This window comes from Panulirus ornatus, chromosome 69 (genome assembly GCF_036320965.1).
Source record: "Panulirus ornatus isolate Po-2019 chromosome 69, ASM3632096v1, whole genome shotgun sequence".
NCBI classification, from domain to species: Eukaryota; Metazoa; Arthropoda; class Malacostraca; order Decapoda; family Palinuridae; genus Panulirus; species Panulirus ornatus.
This window is the reverse complement of record NC_092292.1, coordinates 1,834,795-1,860,766: the sequence shown is the minus strand read 5'-3', so window position 1 is coordinate 1,860,766 and position 25,972 is coordinate 1,834,795. Positions and strand designations below refer to the sequence as shown.

The following is a 25,972-nucleotide window of genomic DNA, read 5'->3' as shown; positions in this document are numbered from 1 at the left end:
CAGTTCGATGTTCCAACCGACCCACATCAGTTCGATGTTCCAACCGACCCACATCAGTTCGATGTTCCAATCGACCCACATCAGTTCGATGTTCCAAGCGACCCATATCAGTTCGATGTTCCAACCGACCCACATCAGTTCGATGTTCCAATCGACCCACATCGATGTTCCAATCGACCCACATCGATGTTCCACAGCTCCAGTGCTTCGATGGGTTTGGTTGGATGAGGTACTCAGGTCGCTATACTGGCCATATAGAGGCAATACAATTTGGTATCGAGGGATCACTACCCATGGTCAGGTTATGTGGTCATCACAACTTACTTTCTCTTCTTCTGGTTTTGTCTTGGGATTATATTCCTTTTCCTTCGTTCAGTTCATTGCCACAGACACTTTGTTATTCAGAATATGGTTTACCACTTTTCTGGTCATCCTGTCTCGATGGATGTTCTCCCTCTTCTTCGCTTGTTATTCTAAGTCACTGTTTATCATCACAGCGGTGACTTGCCAGACGAGCGTTTCTGCCGTAAATCGCCTTGACCTGTTCCGCACCAAACTGGCCAAAGACGAAGGCGCAGTGAGGAGGATAACCGAGCTTCCGGAGGGAGTAGAGGCACGACATGCTCATGGAGGGGCCACCACATATGACCACCTAGGAAAAATGAAAGTGAATATTGTTGAAAATGTTGGCTTAGTGAAGTCTGGCCCAGTGTATAGCTGGGGATATTACACCATTGGAAGATAGCATAAAGAAGAGGACAATAATTCATCATGAAACAGTTGGTAATGCAAACAAAAACATTGAGGATTCTTCTGTCGAAATGACTTCCAGAAGTGACAGCCATGATGATCCTCAACCCACCTTATGCTTGAAGCCATTAGGTTTGGTGACGTGTCTGTCGATCATGTGTGTGTCAATGTAGCCTTCCTCTCCCTCCCAAGACTCAGGAGGCTCGCCCAGGGTGTACACCACTCGCACCCTCTCATCTTCACCTGTTGGAAACCTTCCGTTAAACAGACGTGTCTGAGCAGTGACGGTCCTAGTACAGTGATCACATACTGACGTCATGAGTCAAGCTTATCACTGTTAGTTTCGTTCTAGTGGATGATCTTTAAGCTTTCCTGTTATCATCTTCTTTTTCTCATAGGTAAAAACTACAGTAGCGAAGATGGTCCATGGTAAATAGTATTCAGTCCTATTATCTCATACAAAATGTTATCTGGTGTTCCTCACATTGTTACATCTAGTGATGGAGAGACGCGTATTCTGTTCATCAGATTATGTGCAACTAACAATTCAGTAAACAGTGTAATGCATTTCAAGTATGATGTTGGCAGTTTTGTACTGGAGATCTGCTGATAATAAACACTATACATTCCTGAGTTTTAAGAGCTTTCTCGTGTGTACCTGGCGAGACTGAAAACTATCTACGTCTGTGTGATTATATCTAAACATATGCCTGTTATAGGAATGAATATATCAGTAAATTACATAAATGAATTAGAATATGTTCATGAAACCAGGAGGTGGTAAGGATCTAATACTTGCATTTGGATCAAGGCTTATCATCCTAGCATTGTGGGATCTCATCATCCTAGCATTGTGGGATCTTATCATCCTAGCATTGTGGGATCTCATCATCCTAGCATTGTGGGATCTTATCATCCTAGCATTGTGGGATCTTATCATCCTACCATTGTGGATCTCATCATCCTAGCATTGTGAGATCTTATCAGCCTAGCATTGTGGAATCTTATCATCCTAGCATTGTGGAGTCTTATCATCCTAGCATTGTGGATCTTATCAGCCTAGCATTGTGGGATCTTATCATCCTAGCATTGTGGGATCTTATCATCCTAGCAGTGTGGGATCTTATCATCCTAGCATTGTGGGATCTTATCATCCTAGCATTGTGGGATCTTATCATCCAAGCATTGTGGGATCTTATCATCCTAGCATTGTGGATCTTATCATCAGAGCATTGTGGGATCTTATCAGCCTAGCATTGTGGGATCTTATCATCCTAGCATTGTGGATCTTATCATCAGAGCATTGTGGGGTCTTATCATCCTAGCATTGTGGGGTCTTATCATCCTAGCAGTGTGGGATCTTATCATCCTAGCATTGTGGGATCTTATCATCCTAGCATTGTGGGATCTTATCATCCTAGCATTGTGGGATCTTATCATCCTAGCATTGTGGGCTCTTATCATCCTAGCATTGTGGATCTTATCATCAGAGCACTGTGGGATCTTATCATCCTAGCATTGTGGGATCTTATCATCCTAGCATTGTGGGATCTTATCAGCCTAGCATTGTGGGGTCTTATAATCCTAGCATTGTGGGGTCTTATCATCCTAGCATTGTGGGATCTTATCATCCTAGCATTGTGGGATCTTATCATCCTAGTAGTGTGGGATCTTATCATCCTAGCATTGTGGGATCTTATCATCCTAGCATTGTGGGTCTTATCATCCTAGCATTGTGGGGTCTTATCATCCTAGCATTGTGGGATCTTATCATCCTAGCATTGTGGGATCTTATCATCCTAGTAGTGTGGGATCTTATCATCCTAGCACTGTGGATCTTATCATCCTAGCATTGTGGATCTTATCATCAGAGCATTGTGGGATCTTATCATCCTAGCATTGTGGGATCTTATCATCCTAGCATTGTGGGATCTTATCATCCTAGCATTGTGGGATCAAGTCACATGTGTCATTCATATGCCAGATCAACTCTGGTTCTGCTCGGCAAGTCACATTCAGCAGTTCATTTAGCGACGAGACATCTATGTATGACATAACTTGATTAGACAGACGACACATACTAACAAGAATTTGAGAAAGAAAGATATGCCAAAGTCATCAACACTCACTGGCATATCCATCGAGCTCAGTTCGGTAGAGGATGTCCTCATAAGTGTCATCGAAGTATAGCAGTGTAAGACGAGTTGTGTCAGCTGGATTGCGGACGACACAACGTATCAACTGTAGGGCTGGGGTGATGCCTGCCCCAGATACAAGCAGTGTTAACTCATCCAGTTCGTTGGCTGTGTATTCCAGCCCACCACACGGCCCTTGGAACTCCAGTTTCTCTCCTGGAAAATAATGATGCAAAGTGAATACGTCGTTCGCTTTATGAAAGATATATATTAGTTGACTACAAACTCCAAGTAGATTCACACGAAACTTTCATTTTGTCATCTAATAAATCCACTAAATTCACTGTGGGTCTTGCTGGAAATTTTGATTACCTTTCTACAACTACTTCAGTTGAAATCTAATGATTCTCTTGTCAAAAGATTTTCATCATTGTCCCCTTCATTGCCATATATGTATGGACTTATCAAAACACATAAACCAAAATTTCCAGCAAGACCCATAGTGAGTTCAGTAGGCTCCATTACATGTAAATTGTCGGAGTGGATCGTTTTCTTTATTAAGCCCATTAGTGGGTAAGGTATCAAATTCTAATATTATGAACAATGTAGATTTAGTTGACAAGCTTAATGATATAAATGTTCCTTTTGATTTCAAACTGGTTAGCTTTGATGTTTCACCTCTGTTTACAAAAGTTCCAGTTGATGGCTTTTTAGAATATCCAGTTGATATATTGCATAACATTTATTTGCTTGTTTCAAAGTCTGTTTTTACTGAATTGATAAAATTGTGTATAAAAGACTGCATTTTTCAATTTAATGGAGAATATTATGCTCAGAAATTTGACATGGCAATGGATAACTCTCTTTCACCTGTATCAAGTAATCATTACATGGAATTCCTTGAAACAAAATTACTAAAGGATAACTTACCTTCTAATACATTTGATTTAGGTATGTGGATGATGTTCTTGGCGTTTGGCCAACAAATGAAAATTTACAAATATTTCTCCCTTTACTTAATAACATAGTACCTCCCATCAACTTTATTATTGAAATTGAAAATAATGGTATGTTATTGCCATAGTTAGACTTCTGGATCCATAGAGATGGAAACGTGTGTAAGTTTAGCATGTACAGAAAACCTACCATTTTATGCTCATTACTTATTATATATATATAAATCATTCACTTTGTCGCTGTCTCCCGCGTTAGCGAGGTAACGCAAGGAAACAGACGAAAGAAATGGCCCAACCCATCTACATATACAGACACGTCCACACACGCAAATATACATACCTATACATCCCAACGTATACATATATATATACACACACAGACATATACATATATACACATGTACATAATTCATACTGTCTGCCTGTATTCATTCCCATCGCCATCCCGCCACACATGAAATAACAGCCCCCCCTCCCCTCATGTGTGCGAGGTAGCGCTAGCAAAAGACAACAAAGGCCACATTCGTTCACACTCAGTCTCTAGCTGTCATGTAATAATGCACCGAAACCACAGCTCCCTTTCCACATCCAGGCCCCACAGAACTTTCCATGATTTACCACAGACGCTTCACATGCCCTGCTTCAATCCATTGCCAGCACGTCGACCCCGGTATACCACATCGTTCCAATTCACTCTATTCCTTGCACGCCTTTCACCCTCCTGCATGTTCAGGCCCCGATCACTCAAAATCTTTTTCACTCCATCTTTCCACCTCCAATTTGGTCTCCCACTTCTCCTCGTTCCCTCCACCTCTGACACATATATCCTCTTGCTCAATCTTTCCTCACTCATTCTCTCTATGTGACCAAACCATTTCAAAACACCCTCTTCTACTCTCTCAACCACACTCTTTGTATTTCCACACATCTCTCTTACCCTATTCATTACTTACTCGATCAAACCACCTCACACCACATATTGTCCTCAAACATCTCATTTCCAGCACATCCACCCTCCTCGCGCACAACTCTATCCATAGCCCACGCCTCGCAACCATACAACATTGTTGGAACCACTATTCCTTCAAACATAACCATTTTTGCTTTCCGAGATAATGTTCTCGACTTCCACACATTCTTCAACGCTCCCAGAACTTTCGCCCCCTCCCTCACCCAATGATTCACTTCCGCTTCCATGGTTCCATCCGATGCCAAATTCACTCCCAGATATCTAAAACACTTCGCTTCCTCCAGTTTTTCTCCATTCAAACTTACCTCCCAGTTGACTTGACCCTCAACCCTCCTGTACCTAATAACCTTGCTCTTATTCACATTTACTCTCAACTTTCTTCTTTCACACACTTTGCCAAACTCAGTCACCATCTTCTGCAGTTTCTCACATGAATCAGCCACCAGCGCTGTATCATCAGCGAACAACAACTGACTCACTTCCCAAGCTCTTTCATCCACAACAGACTGCATACTTGCCCCTCTTTCCAAAACTGTTGCATTCACCTCCCTAATAACCCCATCCATAAACAAATTAAACAACCATGGAGACATCACACACCCCTGCCGCAAACCTACATTTACTGAGAACCAATCACTTTTCCTCTCTTCCTACACGTACACATGCCTTACATCCTCGATAAAAACTTTTCACTGCTTCTAACAACTTGCCTCCCACACCATATATTCTTAATACCTTCCACAGAGCATCTCTATCAACTCTATCTTATTCCGTTCCAGATCCATATATATATTATGGTATATAACTATATCCGAGTATATATATATATATTATGGTATATAACTATATCCGAGTATATATATATTATGGTATATAACTATATCCGAGTATATATATATTATGGTATATAACTATATCCGAGTATATATATATATATTATGGTATATAACTATATCCGAGTATATATATATTATGGTATATAACTATATCCGAGTATATATATATTATGGTATATAACTATATCCGAGTATATATATATTATGGTATATAACTATATCCGAGTATATATATATTATGGTATATAACTATATCCGAGTATATATATATTATGGTATATAACTATATCCGAGTATATATATATATTATGGTATATAACTATATCCGAGTATATATATATATTATGGTATATAACTATATCCGAGTATATATATATATTATGGTATATAACTATATCCGAGTATATATATATATTATGGTATATAACTATATCCGAGTATATATATATTATGGTATATAACTATATCCGAGTATATATATATATATTATGGTATATAACTATATCCGAGTATATATATATTATGGTATATAACTATATCCGAGTATATATATATATTATGGTATATAACTATATCCGAGTATATATATATTATGGTATATAACTATATCCGAGTATATATATATATTATGGTATATAACTATATCCGAGTATATATATATTATGGTATATAACTATATCCGAGTATATATATATTATGGTATATAACTATATCCGAGTATATATATATATATTATGGTATATAACTATATCCGAGTATATATATATATTATGGTATATAACTATATCCGAGTATATATATATTATGGTATATAACTATATCCGAGTATATATATATATATTATGGTATATAACTATATCCGAGTATATATATATATTATGGTATATAACTATATCCGAGTATATATATATTATGGTATATAACTATATCCGAGTATATATATATATTATGGTATATAACTATATCCGAGTATATATATATATTATGGTATATAACTATATCCGAGTATATATATATTATGGTATATAACTATATCCGAGTATATATATATATTATGGTATATAACTATATCCGAGTATATATATATTATGGTATATAACTATATCCGAGTATATATATATTATGGTATATAACTATATCCGAGTATATATATATTATGGTATATAACTATATCCGAGTATATATATATTATGGTATATAACTATATCCGAGTATATATATATATTATGGTATATAACTATATCCGAGTATATATATATTATGGTATATAACTATATCCGAGTATATATATATATTATGGTATATAACTATATCCGAGTATATATATATATTATGGTATATAACTATATCCGAGTATATATATATTATGGTATATAACTATATCCGAGTATATATATATTATGGTATATAACTATATCCGAGTATATATATATTATGGTATATAACTATATCCGAGTATATATATATTATGGTATATAACTATATCCGAGTATATATATATTATGGTATATAACTATATCCGAGTATATATATATTATGGTATATAACTATATCCGAGTATATATATATATTATGGTATATAACTATATCCGAGTATATATATATTATGGTATATAACTATATCCGAGTATATATATATTATGGTATATAACTATATCCGAGTATATATATATATATTATGGTATATAACTATATCCGAGTATATATATATTATGGTATATAACTATATCCGAGTATATATATATTATGGTATATAACTATATCCGAGTATATATATATTATGGTATATAACTATATCCGAGTATATATATATTATGGTATATAACTATATCCGAGTATATATATATTATGGTATATAACTATATCCGAGTATATATATATATTATGGTATATAACTATATCCGAGTATATATATATATTATGGTATATAACTATATCCGAGTATATATATATATTATGGTATATAACTATATCCGAGTATATATATATATATTATGGTATATAACTATATCCGAGTATATATATATTATGGTATATAACTATATCCGAGTATATATATATTATGGTATATAACTATATCCGAGTATATATATATTATGGTATATAACTATATCCGAGTATATATATATATTATGGTATATAACTATATCCGAGTATATATATATTATGGTATATAACTATATCCGAGTATATATATATTATGGTATATAACTATATCCGAGTATATATATATTATGGTATATAACTATATCCGAGTATATATATATTATGGTATATAACTATATCCGAGTATATATATATTATGGTATATAACTATATCCGAGTATATATATATTATGGTATATAACTATATCCGAGTATATATATATTATGGTATATAACTATATCCGAGTATATATATATTATGGTATATAACTATATCCGAGTATATATATATTATGGTATATAACTATATCCGAGTATATATATATTATGGTATATAACTATATCCGAGTATATATATATTATGGTATATAACTATATCCGAGTATATATATATTATGGTATATAACTATATCCGAGTATATATATATTATGGTATATAACTATATCCGAGTATATATATATATATTATGGTATATAACTATATCCGAGTATATATATATATTATGGTATATAACTATATCCGAGTATATATATATTATGGTATATAACTATATCCGAGTATATATATATATTATGGTATATAACTATATCCGAGTATATATATATTATGGTATATAACTATATCCGAGTATATATATATTATGGTATATAACTATATCCGAGTATATATATATTATGGTATATAACTATATCCGAGTATATATATATTATGGTATATAACTATATCCGAGTATATATATATTATGGTATATAACTATATCCGAGTATATATATATTATGGTATATAACTATATCCGAGTATATATATATTATGGTATATAACTATATCCGAGTATATATATATTATGGTATATAACTATATCCGAGTATATATATATTATGGTATATAACTATATCCGAGTATATATATATTATGGTATATAACTATATCCGAGTATATATATATATATTATGGTATATAACTATATCCGAGTATATATATATTATGGTATATAACTATATCCGAGTATATATATATTATGGTATATAACTATATCCGAGTATATATATATTATGGTATATAACTATATCCGAGTATATATATATTATGGTATATAACTATATCCGAGTATATATATATTATGGTATATAACTATATCCGAGTATATATATATTATGGTATATAACTATATCCGAGTATATATATATTATGGTATATAACTATATCCGAGTATATATATATTATGGTATATAACTATATCCGAGTATATATATATTATGGTATATAACTATATCCGAGTATATATATATTATGGTATATAACTATATCCGAGTATATATATATTATGGTATATAACTATATCCGAGTATATATATATTATGGTATATAACTATATCCGAGTATATATATATTATGGTATATAACTATATCCGAGTATATATATATTATGGTATATAACTATATCCGAGTATATATATATTATGGTATATAACTATATCCGAGTATATATATATTATGGTATATAACTATATCCGAGTATATATATATATATTATGGTATATAACTATATCCGAGTATATATATATTATGGTATATAACTATATCCGAGTATATATATATTATGGTATATAACTATATCCGAGTATATATATATTATGGTATATAACTATATCCGAGTATATATATATTATGGTATATAACTATATCCGAGTATATATATATATATTATGGTATATAACTATATCCGAGTATATATATATATTATGGTATATAACTATATCCGAGTATATATATATATTATGGTATATAACTATATCCGAGTATATATATATTATGGTATATAACTATATCCGAGTATATATATATTATGGTATATAACTATATCCGAGTATATATATATTATGGTATATAACTATATCTGAGTATATATATAATCTGGTATATAACTATATCCGAGTATATATATATTATGGTATATAACTATATCCGAGTATATATATATTATGGTATATAACTATATCCGAGTATATATATATATTATGGTATATAACTATATCCGAGTATATATATATTATGGTATATAACTATATCCGAGTATATATATATATATTATGGTATATAACTATATCCGAGTTTAAATATTATTATGGGTTTAAATATAACTTTTTCGGGGCGTTCAATATTGACATGAGGGCTTAATGAGGGAAGGAACACTGTAAAACTTAAAATGATTAGCTTCCAAAAACTCATTACAAAGGCTGTTACAATACTTGATCATGATTGTGCGTTACCATGATCACGTGTCATTACGAGGTTGTTACAATACTTAATCATGATTATGCGTTACCATGATGACGTATGAGTAACAGTTCATCCCTGTACAACCTGCTCATAATTCCTATTCTTCTTTCATCATTATACGTAGATTTATTTACATACATATGAACACCTTAAGTGATATTCGATTAATGTGAAATTTACGTGTAAAACACTGGAAATAGTTATATCATCTGTAAATATTCACAAGAATCATGTAATAGTTACATTAGTACAGACAAGTGCAGCTGAAATTTTGCCCAATATTTAAGGGCGGTGCATTAAGGGAAGTACATTAAGTGAGGTACATTAAGGGAGGTACATTAAGGGAGGTACATTAAGGGAGGTACATTAAGGGAAGTACATTAAGGGAGGTACATTAAGGGAGGTACATTAAGGGAGGTACATTAAGGGAAGTACATTAAGGGAGGTACATTAAGGGAGGTACATTAAGGGAAGTACATTAAGGGAAGTACATTAAGGGAGTTACGTTTAGGTATTCTTTAGGAAAGTTATTTGTCTTCAGGTTTGTGGAAGCTGATGCATACATACATCAGCTGATTGACCCAAAATATATTTGATTACAACAAGAAGATGACTGGTACTTACGGCTACGTACTGGCCAGGGAAGCAGCCAGTATGATCTGTGGCGTCAGGCAGAGAGAATATGAAGGAGGACATCTTGTCACTAACTTCCTTACGTGAGGAAAGTGTCAGGTGTGTCCAGCAGTCTGGCTTCAGTGCTGGTTTGTGAACCGTCCCATCAACTGTCTTCAGCTCCTGTTACGATGTTGAAAAAAGTAGAGAAATAAAGATCAGGACAGACTTCTCCATCAGTGTGGCATGACTCAGTGCTGGAGCAACTTTGCTTCCTCATCTCCATGCAACACGCTAACTTCCACCTTGGAAACTCAGTGGTAAATATAGATCTGCATATCCTTCAGTTCTGTCAGTCTCCACACACGAGTCATTATACCCGAGGGCGACACCATCAAGGTCACCTTCATAACTTTATTTCTTTTACTTTTATTAGATTCATTGTATAACTGAACCTTAACTATAATATAAAGTATCTAAACATGAACAATGAACGAGGAAGGTATGAAGCAGGTATGAAGAGAGACAGCGAGTAAATGCAGTTAAGTATAGACTAGAACATGAGGGAAGAAAGTTTCTGAACAAGAACTTTGAAGAACAAGAAGACGATATTTGATAGCACAAGTTGTCATTATCATTTGATACAAGATTTATCATTATCATTTGATATATACACCTGTGCGTATTCATACTTGCTGCCTTCATCCATTCCTGTCGCCACCCAGCCACATATGAAATGGCACACCCCTCCCCCCAAGCGCGCGCGAGGTAGCGCTAGGAACAGACAACAAAGGCTACATTCGTTCACACGCATTCTCTAGCTGTCATGTGTAATGCACCGAAACCACAGCTCCCTTGCCACATCCACGCCCCACAAAATTTTCCATGGTTTACCCCAGACGCTTCACATGGGTAGAAAGAATACTTCCCAAGTATTCCCTGCGTGTCGTAGAAGGCGACTAAAAGGGGAGGGAGCGGGGGGCTGGAAATCCTCCCCTCTCAATTTTTTTTAATTTTCCAAAAGAAGGAACAGAGAAGGGGGCCAGGTGAGGATATTCCCTCAATGGCCCAGTCCTCTGTTCTTAACGCGACCTCGCTAACGCGGGAAATGGCGAATAGTTTGAAAAAAAATATGTATATATATATGTTGTATGGTTGCGAGGCGTGGGCTATGGATAGAGTTGTGCGCAGGAGGGTGGATGTGATGGAAATGAGATGTTTCAGGACAATGTGCGGTGTGAGGTGGTTTGATCGAGTAAGTAATGTAAGGGTAAGAGAGTTGTGTGGAAATAAAAAGAGCGTGGTTGAGAGAGCAGAAGAGGGCGTTTTGAAATGGTTTGGGCACATGGAGAGAATGAATGAGGAAAGATTGATCAAGAGGATATAAGTGTCGGAGGTGGAGGGAACGAGGAGAAGTGGGAGACCAAATTGGAGGTGGAAAGATGGAGTGAAAAAGATTTTGAGTGATCGGGGCCTGCCTGAACATGCAGGAGGGTGAAAGGCGGGCAAGGAATAGAGTGAATTGGATCGATGTGGTATACCGGGGTTGACGTGCTGTCAGTGTATTGAATCAGGGCATGTGAAGCGTCTGGGGTAAACCATGGAAAGTTGTGTGGGGCCTGGATGCGGAAAGGGAGCTGTGGTTTCGGGCATTATTGCATGACAGCTAGAGATTGAGTGTGAACGAATGGGGCCTTTGTTGTCTTTTGCTAGCGCTACCTCGCACACATGAGGGGGGAGGGGGATGGTATTCCATGTGTGGCGAGGTGGCGATGGGAATGAATAAAGGCAGACTGTGAATTGTGTGCATGGGTATATATGTATGTGTCTGTGTGTGTATATAAATTTGTACATTGAGATGTATAGGTATGTATATTTGCGTGTGTGGACGTGTATGTATATACATGTGTATGGGGGTGGGTTGGGCCATTTCTTTCGTCTGTTTCCTTGCGCTACCTCACTAACGCGGGAGACAGCGACAAAGCAAAATAAATAAAAAAAAAAAAAATATATATATATATATATATATATATATATATATATATATATATATATATAATATATATATATATATATATATAAATATTCCATATTCGCCACTTCTCACATAAGTATATTAAGCTAGCACAACACAATAATATATCGTTGTCTCAATCTAACATTGAATGACCCGTTCTTTTGAGTGTGAAAATATCTTATTAGAACTAATGTTCCAACCTGCAGTCCACATGTGACGGAACTGATCCTGTCATGTGACGGAGCTGTTCATGTCATGTGACGGAAGTGTTCCTGTCATGTGACGGAACTGATCCTGTCATGTGACGGAACTGTTCATGTCATGTGACGGAACTGTTCCTGTCATGTGACGGAACTGATCCTGTCATGTGACGGAGCTGTTCATGTCATGTGACGGAAGTGTTCCTGTCATGTGACGGAACTGTTCCTGTCATGTGACGTAACTGATCCTGTCATGTGACGGAGCTGTTCATGTCATGTGACGGAAGTGTTCCTGTCATGTGACGGAACTGTTCCTGTCATGTGACGGAACTGATCCTGTCATGTGACGGAGCTGTTCATGTCATGTGACGGAAGTGTTCCTGTCATGTGACGGAACTGTTCCTGTCATGTGACGGAACTGATCCTGTCATGTGACGGAGCTGTTCATGTCATGTGACGGAAGTGTTCCTGTCATGTGACGGAACTGTTCCTGTCATGTGACGTAACTGATCCTGTCATGTGACGGAGCTGTTCATGTCATGTGACGGAAGTGTTCCTGTCATGTGACGGAACTGTTCCTGTCATGTGACGGAACTGATCCTGTCATGTGACGGAGCTGTTCATGTCATGTGACGGAAGTGTTCCTGTCATGTGACGGAACTGTTCCTGTCATGTGACGGAACTGATCCTGTCATGTGACGGAACAGTTCCTGTCATGTGACGGAACTGTTCATGTCATGTGACGGAACTGATCCTGTCATGTGACGGAACAGTTCCTGTCATGTGACGGAACTGTTCATGTCATGTGACGGAACTCATCCTGTCATGTGACGGAAGTGTTCCTGTCATGTGACGGAAGTGTTCCTGTCATACGAGTGCGTCACTACGTCAATACAGCTGAGTAATGTTACTGGCTATATTTATCTTGTATAGTTTATTATCATTCATGTTTGTGTCTCGTATCATTTGTCATCTTTCACAATTCAATTCTCAACCTTCGTGTTCTGCTTCTCTGTTGACCACCATTGTCTATCAGGAGTTCTTTTATAAAAGTTCTTCATGTTATTTTCATGTTCAATTCCTGTTTCTTACCTTAATATCTCACTACGTCTTCCATGTTCAGTCGCTACTTTAATATGAAACTCATTTTATTTATTTATTCATATTTACGTCAAATCTTATATTTCTCATATCACTTTGATCCCCCTCGCCCATGTTCCGTATTTACTACAAAAACGTTGTTTTCGTTTTATCTTTTTTATATAATTTAAATAATATCATTTATACTTTAATCATCAATGTTAAGGTTTGTCTCCCGGTTTAAACTACTTTAATAAAGGTGTCTTGTTGTATATTCCTTTATAATCGTTAACATACAATCCAGGTGTTCAACTCTTACTGAAAGGCCTCCTCATACACATAGTGTATACATAGTGTATACATAGTGTATATATGGTGTATACGTGTGTGGTGTTGGAATCATTCTCAACACCTTCCTCAGGTGATCAGGATCCTTCGGTTGGTGGATGTGGTTTGAGGTTGACGACCCTAATCACGTCCCAGGTAGTTCACCAGTTTGAAAGCCATCCAGCCACTTAGTGAGTCACCTCCTGCCTGACGACCAGTGAGCCAGGTCCCCTCCACCTTCCCCCGGCTCAAGGCTTATCTAGAACGGGGAACTCCTCACCCTTATCAGGGAACTCCCTCCCACCCTCACCAAGGAACTCCCTCCCACCCTCACCAAGGAACTCCCTCCCACCCTCACCAAGGAACTCCCTCCCACCTTCACCAAGGAACTCCCTCCCACCCTCACCAAGGAACTCCCTCCCACCTTCACCAAGGAACTCCCTCCCACCCTCACCAAGGAACTCCCTCCCACCCTCACCAAGGAACTCCCTCCCACCCTCACCAAGGAACTCCCTCCCACAGTCACCAAGGAACTCCCTCCCACCCTCACCAAGGAACTCCCTCCCACCCTCACCAAGGAACTCCCTCCCACCCTCACCAAGGAACTCCCTCCCACCTTCACCAAGATACAAACACTAGTATGTGTGCACTGATGATCAACGCTGCTTCTGTCATGCAATTACTGCTTGAGATTTCCTTCGTCCAGTAATTATGTATGTTAATCATGTGTCTATTTTCTCCAAACGTTATTTTGTTCTCAGTCACTAACCGTCCAGATGTGCACCATTATGTGTTATGCTCTGCCGTCACCTTTGGACGATACGTTTGACAAAGACAAGAAAAATCCTCTGCTTCTCTCTCTGTCTCACACACGCACTCGTTGATATTTTCTTTTACTTGTCTTTGAAAACCATTTACTGTAAATTGAAGTCCACAGAGTGAAGGGCAAGCCATTTACATCCGTCTGGTCTATAGCAGTCATCTCCCTTCCTGGTGAACATTGTGTGTCGACCTCTCACGTACCAGAATAATTTTTGTTTTATTTTATTCGTTTTCCAAATCATTTCAGCACTCCCATGAGTGATACATCCTTCCTTATACAACAGTAGATCTCTTCTTACCTTGATACTTCAGCTTCATCTGTCGTTTGTGCTATAAAAACATACATATCAATTATGTATTTATGTGAGGCATTCATGGGCCGCTCAGGGTCGAGCACATAGGTGCGAATCTTGGTTACGACAGTTGGTCCACAACCAGCCCAGCTGTTCAACCGCACTAAAGGGGTTGGTCGATGAAATGGCGGTGATGAAATGTTCTTGATGAAGGCTTTCAGTGCCCGCTCAACTGTAAGCTTACTGCTCAGCTGTAAGCTTGCTGCTCAGCTGTAAGTTTACTGCTCAGCTGTAAGCTTGCTGCTCAGCTGTAAGTTTACTGCTCAGCTGTAAGCTTACTGCTTATTTTCATGGCTCGATAACCTGTTCCTGAGGATATGCTGCTTATATCCTCTCTGGCTTGCTTTGCTGTGTTCGCTGAATGTGTCTCTCATGTGAAGGAAAAATTCTTTGCAACATTACTGAATCGATCTTGAATGTGGGTCTTGTCTTCCTTGTCCTTCTGTCTTATATTGGTAACACTGGAGCTACATCCATCTCCCTGTACGTCATTTTCCTTACTTCAGTTACGAGTTTGCTGCTACATATTAGCCCCTGACAACTCTACATGTTTATATATGTAAGGGAACCAACCAACTCCTGATGTGTCAACTCATGTAAGACTCACATGTTTGATCAGCGTTGTCTCAAACATCGGCCACGTACATGTGCTCGCCAGCAATATTGGTAGCGACTGTGATGTTGTTTCGTTCTCTGACGTTTCCTCTGATACGATATTTCAAGCGAAAGGCGTTGCACCCCGTCAACCCGGAGGTCCCTCTCACTAGGAGATTCTTGCAAATTTTCCCTTCCAGATGAAGGTAGAGTTGCTTGCTGTAGATCCACTCTAACTCTTCTGCTATACAGTTGCTTGGGTTTAGATCCCTCAGCTAATCATCTGATGAATGGTGGATCCTATACAGTTGTTTCTCTAAGTTGCCATCATCTTTAATACGTTGTATTTCCCAGGGATGAAGGTCAGTACAGTTCTTGTTGGTTCTGCGACGTATTTGGTAGGCTCTTGGAAGTTGTTAGGACTAACAGTGAAGCCTTGGAGGAACTGGACGTTGGGATGAAAGGTTGAGAAGAGGAAGCTGGGTTCTCGGTGGTTGCGATACAGTAGACAGACACAGGTATATCATCCAGGGTAGATGGTTCAGATAGTAAGACAGGAACCGTGGAGACGAAGCTGCAGGATACTTCCACTGTCCAACCTGGGAGGAAAACTTGTCACCACATTACCCAACAACAAGATGGCATCTCACAATAGTGGGCTGGATGATGAAGTAGAGGATGATGGTCACGTATCAATGAAGGGTGAGTTTATTTACACCGTCATTAGTCTGTCCTGACTACCATTATCTTGTTACAGTGAAAGCATCAAGTAATGTCTGGCTGGAAACATATTTTGTTCACTTTTCTTCTGTGTCCAGCCAGAAGCCCTCAGACTAGTGCTTGTATCATGAATCATCATCTCTTTATCTACGTCGATCAAGCCACAGTTAAATCTTTCTTTATCTCATATTTTCTCGCCGTTTCCTGCGTCAGCGAGGTAACGCAGGAACAGCACTAGAAATGTGCTCAATTTTCCCCATCCATTGTTTAGGTGGCACGTGTAATGCACTGTTAAATGTGAGGTCAACACTACTGCTGAGCCTCCTCTGCCACAGATGAGGGAGTCTCAACCCTCGAGTCTTTACTCACTTCTTGTTCCAGTTATTGTCAGTCTAGTTCACTGTACCTCTCCTGAGAATTTCGAACCATACGTGAAAAGACTATTTTGTACAGTTCACTATACACTGGGTATCATACGCATTACTGATAAACGAATACGTATGTAGAGAGAGAGAGAGAGAGAGAGAGAGAGAGAGAGAGAGAGAGAGAGAGAGAGAGAGAGAGAGAGAGAGAGAGAGAGGGAGGGAAGCAGGGATGAGCCGTGTATTCCTGGTAACTGACCTGTGTGAGGGCAGCTGGTGGGGCTGTGTTGAATGGGTTGTTGAAGTCAGTGTCTTGGTATGAATGTTGGTCATCTCTGCCCTCTGCTTCCTGGGCAGCCTCCGCCAGGAGCTGCCTAGCCAGGGCCTCCTTCTGCTCTGGTGACATCTTCTTCACCTGCTGCTGCACTACATGATCATTGGTCGACTCCTCCCTGGTGGTTGAACCATCCACATTATCATACATCGCTACCATGAAACTTGTGTGTCCTTACCACTCAGTGTGCTACACGTATCACACACTCAGTGTGCTACACGTATCACACACTAAGTGTGCTACACGTATCACACACTAAGTGTGCTACACGTATCACACACTAAGTGTGCTACACGTATCACACACTCAGTGTGCTACACGTATCACACACTAAGTGTGCTACACGTATCACACACTAAGCGTGTTTCAGTTGTCACACAATACTCTACATATCTCTCATCTAAGAAGTACCTCAAGTGTAAATGGCTTTTACATGTATTGTTTTTAAAAGTTGATATTTTCTTAATGATTTCATAAGTTTGAATTGCAGTGGGAATTATCAGCCAGTGGGCAACGAGTTAGCATCTTACTATACTGCAGATAATGGACAACAGTAAAGCATTACAGAAACGAACTTATTGTCTCCAAATGAAGAATTATGTAAGATTAAAAAGTCGCGTACAGACATGCCATAGATCATGAGGTTCCTCATGAACGAAGAAAGTAAATTACGACCGTAAAGCTTGGCTTTTTAAGGTGGACGAGGCAGCCATGAGGAGGAGGAGGAAGGCAGCCATGAGGAGGAGGAGGAAGGCAGCCATGAGGAGGAGAAGGCAGCCATGAGGAGGAGGAGGAAGGCAGCCATGAGGAGGAGGAGGAAGGCAGCCATGAGGAGGAGGAGGAAGGCAGCCATGAGGAGGAGGAGGAGGAGGGCAGCCAAGAGGAGGAGGAAGGCAGCCATGAGGAGGAGGAGGGCAGCCAAGAGGAGGAGGAGGGCATCCATGAGGAGGAGGAGGAAGGCAGCCATGAGGAGGAGGAGGAAGGGGGCAGCCAAGAGGAGGAGGAGGGCAGCCATGAGGAGGAGGAGGGCAGCCAAGAGGAGGAGGAGGGCATCCATGAGGAGGAGGAGGGCAGCCATGAGGAGGAGGAGGAGGAGGGCAGCCAAGAGGAGGAGGAGGGCAGCCATGAGGAGGAGGAGGGCAGCCAAGAGGAGGAGGGGGGCAGCCATGAGGAGGAGGAGAGCAGCCATGAGGAGGAGGAGGAAGGCAGCCATGAGGAGGAGGAGGGCAGCCATGAGGAGGAGGAGGGCAGCCACGAGGAGGAGGAGGAGGAGGGCAGCCATGAGGAGGAGGAGGGCAGCCATGAGGAGGAGGAGGGCAGCCATGAGGAGGAGGAGGAGGAGGAGGGCAGCCATGAGGAGGAGAGGGCAGCCATGAGGAGAAGGAGGGCAGCCATGAGGAGAAGGAGGGTAGCCAAGAGGAGGAGGGTACACACCCTGACCCACACACCCCACATCTGCCACTCTGTCATCAACACATTCAACAAACCTTCAAAATACTCACTCCATCTCCTCATTCCACCACTACCTGTCATAAAATCCCCATTTGCCCCTTCACTATGATCCTATTTGTTCTCTTGTTTACTATCAACCTTCTTTCTAAAAACAGTTTTTTTTTTGTTCTCCCTAAACTCTCATGATGCACACTCACTCATACTCGTATTTGTCTTCTTTTTCATTTAAACTTTGCATCATCCTCTTGACCTCCTGCCGCTTTCTTTCATACCTCTCCCGGTCATATGCACTCCTTCCTTGTAAGTATCATCCAAACGCCTCTATTTTCTCTTTAACTAACAACTTTACTTCTTCATCCCACCACTCACTACCCTTTCTAATCTGCCCACCTCCCACCTTTCTCATACCACAAGCATCTCTTGTACATGCCATCACTGCTTCCCTAAATACCTCCCATTCCTCACTCGCTCCCCTCTCATCCCTCTCATCTCACTCACAATCTTTCCTCTTTTTCGAAAACCTCAACAAATCTTCACCTTCGTTTCCACAAGACAGTGACCAGACATCCCACCAGCTGCCCCTCTCAGCACAGTCATATATAAGAGTCTCTCTATTACACGCCTGTCAATTAACATGTAATCCAACAATGTCGGTTAACCATCTCTCCAACTCACATACGTGTACATGTTTATATCTCTCTTTATAAACCAAGCATTCATAATCACTAGTCCTTTTTCAGCACACGAGTCTACAGCCCCCTCACCATTTTCTTTCATATTACTGCAGACATACTCATGTACCCACTCCTCATGGTACAGCCATACTCATGTATCCACTCCTCATGGTACAGTCATACTCATGTACCCACTTCTCATGGTACAGTCATACTCATGTACCCACTCCTCATGGTACAGTCATACTCATGTACCCACTCCTCATGGTGCAGTCATACTCATGTACCCACTTCTCATGGTACAGTTATACTCTGTATGAACTCCTCATGGTACAGTCATACTCATGTACCCACTCCTCATAGTACAGTCATAATCATGTACCCACTCCTCATGGTACAGTCATACTCATGTATGAACTCCTCATGGTACAGTCGTACTCATGTATGAACTCCTCATGGTACATGTACCCACTCCTCATGGTACAGTCATACTCATGTACCCACTCCTCATGGTACAGTCATACTCATGTATCCACTCCTCATGGTGCAGTCATACTCATGTGTGAACTCTTCATGGTACAGTCATACTCATGTATGAACTCCTCATGGTACAGTCGTACTCATGTATGAACTCCTCATGATACATGTACCCACTCCTCATGGTACAGTCATACTCATGTACCCACTCCTCATGGTACAGTCATGCTCATGTACCCACTTCTCATGGTACAGTCATACTCATGTACCCACTCCTCATGGTACAGTCATACTCATGTATGAACTCCTCATGGTACAGCCATACTCATGTACCCACTCCTCATGGTACAGTCATACTCATGTACCCACTTCTCATGGTACAGTCATACTCATGTACCCACTTCTCATGGTACAGTTATACTCTGTATGAACTCCTCATGGTACAGTCGTACTCATGTATCCACTCCTCATGGTACAGTCATATTGTTCGTCTTGACCTTACATGTTATGACTGTGATATGTTCCCGTATCTTTCATTTGTGATCATATTCTTATGCTGTTCATCAGAGTATATCATCAGTAGCTTTAACCTGGTCATGTGTAAAGGTCAAACTGGTGAGGAAGAGTAGGCCATTCCTCATAAGTTTAAAACCATGAAAACTTATCGTTAATTGAGTGAGTTTTTAGGTAAATTCAAATGTCCTTTTAAAACACAGAAGGTTTTCTGTAGACTAAGATCCTAACTGCTTCAAAACAGGAGACAGAGAGATCATACAACAATGCATAAATGTTTCATCATTTTGTGAACTATGATGATGATACAACGTCTTTCCCACAAATTATACGACATTAGATTTCGTGTTGTCTTACCAAAGGTCGAGTGAGGTGAAGCCGGTGAGAGCCGTGACCCCCACCAAGTTACGCAGGATTTCGTTGGTTGGAGCCATGACCCAGCCAGCCTTGCCATCCCGCAGGAGTCGCTCCAACCCAAGGTCAGTCTTCAGGTAGACGTTTCATATGTAGATTAAGACATGCAAATTACTCATGTACTGGTCTTATATGACGACATCTAGTCATCTACTGGTCTTATATGACGACATTTAGTCATCTACTGGTCTTATATGACGACATCTAGTCATCTACTGGTCTTATATGACGACATCTAGTCATCTACTGGTCTTATATGACGACATTTAGTCATCTACTGGTCTTATATGACGACATCTAGTCATCTACTGGTCTTATATGACGACATCTAGTCATCTACTGGTCTTATATGACGACATCTAGTCATCTACTGGTCTTATATGACGACATCTAGTCATCTACTGGTCTTATATGACGACATCTGGTCATCTACTGGTCTTATATGACGACATTCTGAGATGAGCAGTATATGAGGGTGGCAGTGTATGACGGTAACAAGTCATCTGACGGTCAGCTCTACGTAAGAGTGGTTCATTCCTGGTTCCTGCCTTGTGATGTTAGGTTGAGGCTGGGTAGGGAGACTGTGTGTGTGTGTGTGTGTGTGTGTGTGTGTGTGTGTGTGTGTGTGTGTGTGTGTGTGTAATCGTCCTCATTAATCAAGACACAATGATCATTACCACACTTACCTTATAGCCAGAGCCACCACAGGCGTGTAACATCTTATCCGCCACAACGCCAACATTTTTGGATGCAAAAAATTTCATTTGCCAGACCCAATGTACGTAGGCCGTCCTGGAAGTAGAAGAGGACATGATAGGATCAGAGCCAGTGTGTGTAGACCGTCCTGGAAGTAGAAGAGGAGATGATAGGATCAGAGCCAGTGTATGTAGACCGTCCTGGAAGTAGAAGAGGACATGATAGGATCAGAGCCAGTGTATGTAGACCGTCCTGGAAGTAGAAGAGGACATGATAGGATCAGAGCCAGTGTATGTAGACCGTCCTGGAAGTAGAAGAGGACATGATAGGATCAGAGCCAGTGTATGTAGACCGTCCTGGAAGGAGAAGAGGACATGATAGGATCAGAGCCAGTGTGTGTAGACCGTCCTGGAAGTAGAAGAGGAGATGATAGGATCAGAGCCAGTGTATGTAGGTCGTCCTGGAAATAGAAGAGGACATGATAGGATCAGAGCCAGTGTATGTAAGCCGTCCTGGAAATAGAAGAGGACATGATAGGATCAGAGCCAGTGTATGTAGACCGTCCTGGAAGTAGAAGAGGACATTATAGGATCAGAGCCAGTGTATGTAGACCGTCCTGGAAGTAGAAGAGAACATGATAGGATCAGAGCCAGTGTATGTAGACCGTCCTGGAAGTAGAAGAGAACATGATAGGATCAGAGCCAGTGTGTGTGTGTGTACTGGTAGTCTTAACCACATGGATGTTTTTGTTGTCTTCCAAGTAGACATTAGCAAGAGTCAGATGATAAACATTCTTCTCTCAGTAGAGAAGGTGGGAAGGTGAGAGGAGAGAGTAATGTTCATAAGGAGGAAGGTGGACGAATAATGAGAACAAGAAGTAGTAGTTGAACAATATCTAAACTTTCTGTGATAACGAGACAACACAAAGGGATGGAAACCTGGGTCAGTACAGTACCCAAGGTTCTACACATCTTAAATGCTCATGTCAGGTAAAGTCCTCGTCACATATATAATAACATGTGATGAGTACTGGGTGGGTGATGTCCATCATGACCATCCTACGTACGTGAGTCTTCCCCTCCTCAGTGCAACGTGCTAATGTTACCTAGCGTGCAGGCAGAGCAACAGTGGTGGCACATCACGTAGGTGTGTCGTAACTGGTCATGACACAGTGAGAGTGGATGCCTCGGAAATGTGAGGAGTGAGAGCGTATGTGGTCGTAGTGTTGTCATTAACACACGAGCAAGAGTTGTCAGTTGGTTGTTATAACCTGACCTTGTCGGCCCAAATGATCCTTCCAGTCCATACGTAAAGCCCAGATAACCAGCCGGCCAACCAGTCAACCAGTTAACCAGCCAACCAGTCAACCAGCTAACTAGTTAATCAGCTAACCACTTAACCTGCCAGTCAGCCAACCAGCCAACCAGTTAACCAGCTAACCAGTTAACCAGCCAACCAATTAACCAGCCTGCCAGCCAACCAGCCAATCAGTTAACCAGTTAACCAATTAACCAGCCACCAATTAACCAGCCAGTCAGCCAACCAGCCAACCAGTTAACCAGCTTACCAGATAACCAGCCAACCAGTTAACCAGCCAGCCATACAAACAGCCAACCAGTTAACCAGCCAACCAGTTAACCAGTTAACCAGCCAACCACCCAACCAGTTAACCAGCCAGCCAGCCAACCAGCCAACCAGCCAGCCATCCAACCAGTCAACCAGTCAACCAGCCAACCAGTTAAGCAGCCAACCAGTTAACCAGCCAACCAGTTAACCAGCCAACAAGCATCAAACGAGTGATTCAGGAAGTGAAACAATGCACTGAGGATGACAGATTCTGAGATGAATGTAAGTGACGGCTCGTGTGGAGGGGACTTCTCAAGCATGACTGACGTATGTAAACATGTGTTCATATGGCAGACGTATGTAAACATGTGTTCATATGCCAGAACTGGAGGCTCTTAAGTCTGGTATATGTGGTTACATGAGGTGGTAGCTACTTCATTGCTTCATTGTCCTCTACCCAAATAAGAAGTTCACATATAGTAGACTGTACATGCAAAGTTACAAGCCGTATTTTGTGAAGTTAACATTCTCCAACCTGGGCACAACACTGAGGTCTGAGTGGATGCTCCAGTCATTGTTCTTGGTGGCTGCGTCCAGAGTTTGGGCTATGAGGAAGACCATGGACCGGGAGGCATTGGTGTCAATGATGGACTCCCCGAAGACGTCCTGCGTAGGAAAGAGAAGAGTCACACGAGAAATGAACCTCCTTGGTGTATCCCATGATGCAGTCAGCAGTGTAAATATTCTGTCAGAAAATATGAGATTTTACTAAGATTATAATATGTCTTATTTATTATCGGCTGTATTGTTTATGTTTTACCACATCTAAGGTAAGTGGTTCTAACACAAGCAACGCACTCTTTAAGTATCTTGGATCAAAGCATTTGATTACTAGTCAGTGAAAGAATGAGAAACCTAAACATTCACTCTGGACACATGATTGACCCGAAGGTATGAAGGGAAGAAACAGCAATTAGATTGAATATCTTATAAGCTGGTAACAGAGAAGCTGAGTTGTAGATGTTGTATTCACAGAGGAAGACATGGAGGATATGTAGTTGTAAAGTTTATTACTCATCTTAGAGGTGACAGACAGTGGATATGCTGAAGTCTGCTCGAGAAAATACGTCAACAAAATTGTGCAGACGAAGTAAGAATAATTTTCTTTTCATATTATGACAGTTGTTTCATCTTTAAAATCACCTGTCAATACATCCCAAAACTTACATCAGACATCAATTATCTCCTCTCCTGACTTGAGAAGGTGAAGTTCGTATATGTTAGAGGATCAGCTTAGTGTGCAGACTCTGATACAACAGTGACAATACTAGTGCATATAACATTCTCTCTCTCTCTCTCTCTCTCTCTCTCTCTCTCTCTCTCTCTCTCTCTCTCTCTCTCTCTCTCTCTCTCTCTCTCTCTCTCTCTCTCTCTCTCTCTCTCTCTCTCTCTCTCTCTCTCTCTCTCTCTCTCTCTCTAACTAGAGCAGAAGTTTCATTCTTTTTATCAAGAAATACCTTGGTCAGTCTTCACGTGAGTAAGGTTATGTCAGAGGAAGGTAATATTCTCCTTTGGTAAGTGAAATTGATTTCTCATTGTGTTACTATGACTGTCGTTGTCGCGCCAGGTAAGCGGCTTTACAGTAGGAAGACTACATTGCTTGCAGGTTCTTGCACATATGAAGTTGTGACGTGTGAAGGACCGAGTTCCGTATACCATGAGGAGGAGCCGGGTTAAGTTTGGGTCAGAAACCATCATTATGTGTACTCTACCGTCATCGTGCAGGTAGACAACAACACTTTCATCATTAGGTCATGGTCTGTTGTAACAACTTTCATTATATCTATGAGAGATTATAACACAATGATCACGTCCACAGTTCATTGTGCATGGACGCACAATCAAAAACGATCTCTCGTGTTCTCTTCAAGACACAACCAGTTAAGTGTTAAAAGCTCAACATTCAAACATACCCAACTTAAACCCAACCAATGGTATATGTTTTGTGAGTAGGCCAGATTTCTATGCGCTGGTGTGCCATCACAAACACGACTCACTGAAGATGCAACACAAAACCTCGTGTGTTGCCAGGTATAGTTTCCTACATTGTATAAGTGACCCACTCAACACATCCTGATTCTATATTCCGTATGAATGTATAAACTATATTCTATATGAGCCAGGCTATATTCTATATGAGCCCGGTTATATTTTGTATGAGCCAGGCTATATTCTATATGAGCTCGGCTATATTCTGTATGAGCCTGGCTATATTCTGTATGAGCCTGGCTATATTCTGTATGAGCCCGGCTATATTCTGTATGAGCCTGGCTATATTCTATATGAGCCCGGCTATATTCTGTATGAGCCTGGCTATATTTTGGCGCGAATTCTTTAAGAACAGTATCGTGTACTAGATCATGAGAGCGGGTTATAATATTGTGTAATGATGATAAGTAATTTGATAACAACATCACACAAGATTCAGCAGGTTAAGAAGTTAGTTTAGCAAAGACCAACATTTAACTTCATCATTTACCAAACTCAAAAGAAAGACTTCGTATTAAACGATGATTGCTGATATCTGATAGCGAGTAACCTGGGTAACTGAAATGATACACACACACACACACACACACACACACTAGGCCCAAAAAACCCAAAAACCCCCAAAAACCCTTGGGGA

At 39.7% G+C, this 25,972-nt stretch overlaps 1 protein-coding gene across 1 annotated transcript in view; it reads right to left on the bottom strand.

Moving 5' to 3' along the window:
- The window catches only part of LOC139747605 (uncharacterized), a 50,938-nt gene that overhangs the window by 579 nt on the left and 24,387 nt on the right, over positions 1-25,972 (bottom strand). Inside the window, exons 6-14 of the mRNA XM_071660080.1 lie at positions 24,490-24,508; positions 23,822-24,031; positions 21,711-21,816; positions 20,968-21,095; positions 17,420-17,612; positions 10,698-10,868; positions 2,880-3,192; positions 863-993; positions 1-652 (exon numbers count right to left, since the gene is read on the bottom strand). The exon at positions 1-652 is cut by the window's left edge and continues 579 nt beyond it. Of these exons, the coding sequence (XP_071516181.1) occupies positions 479-652; positions 863-993; positions 2,880-3,192; positions 10,698-10,868; positions 17,420-17,612; positions 20,968-21,095; positions 21,711-21,816; positions 23,822-24,031; positions 24,490-24,508 (1,445 nt within the window). The 3' untranslated portion in view covers positions 1-478. The remainder of the gene's footprint in view (positions 653-862; positions 994-2,879; positions 3,193-10,697; positions 10,869-17,419; positions 17,613-20,967; positions 21,096-21,710; positions 21,817-23,821; positions 24,032-24,489; positions 24,509-25,972) is intronic.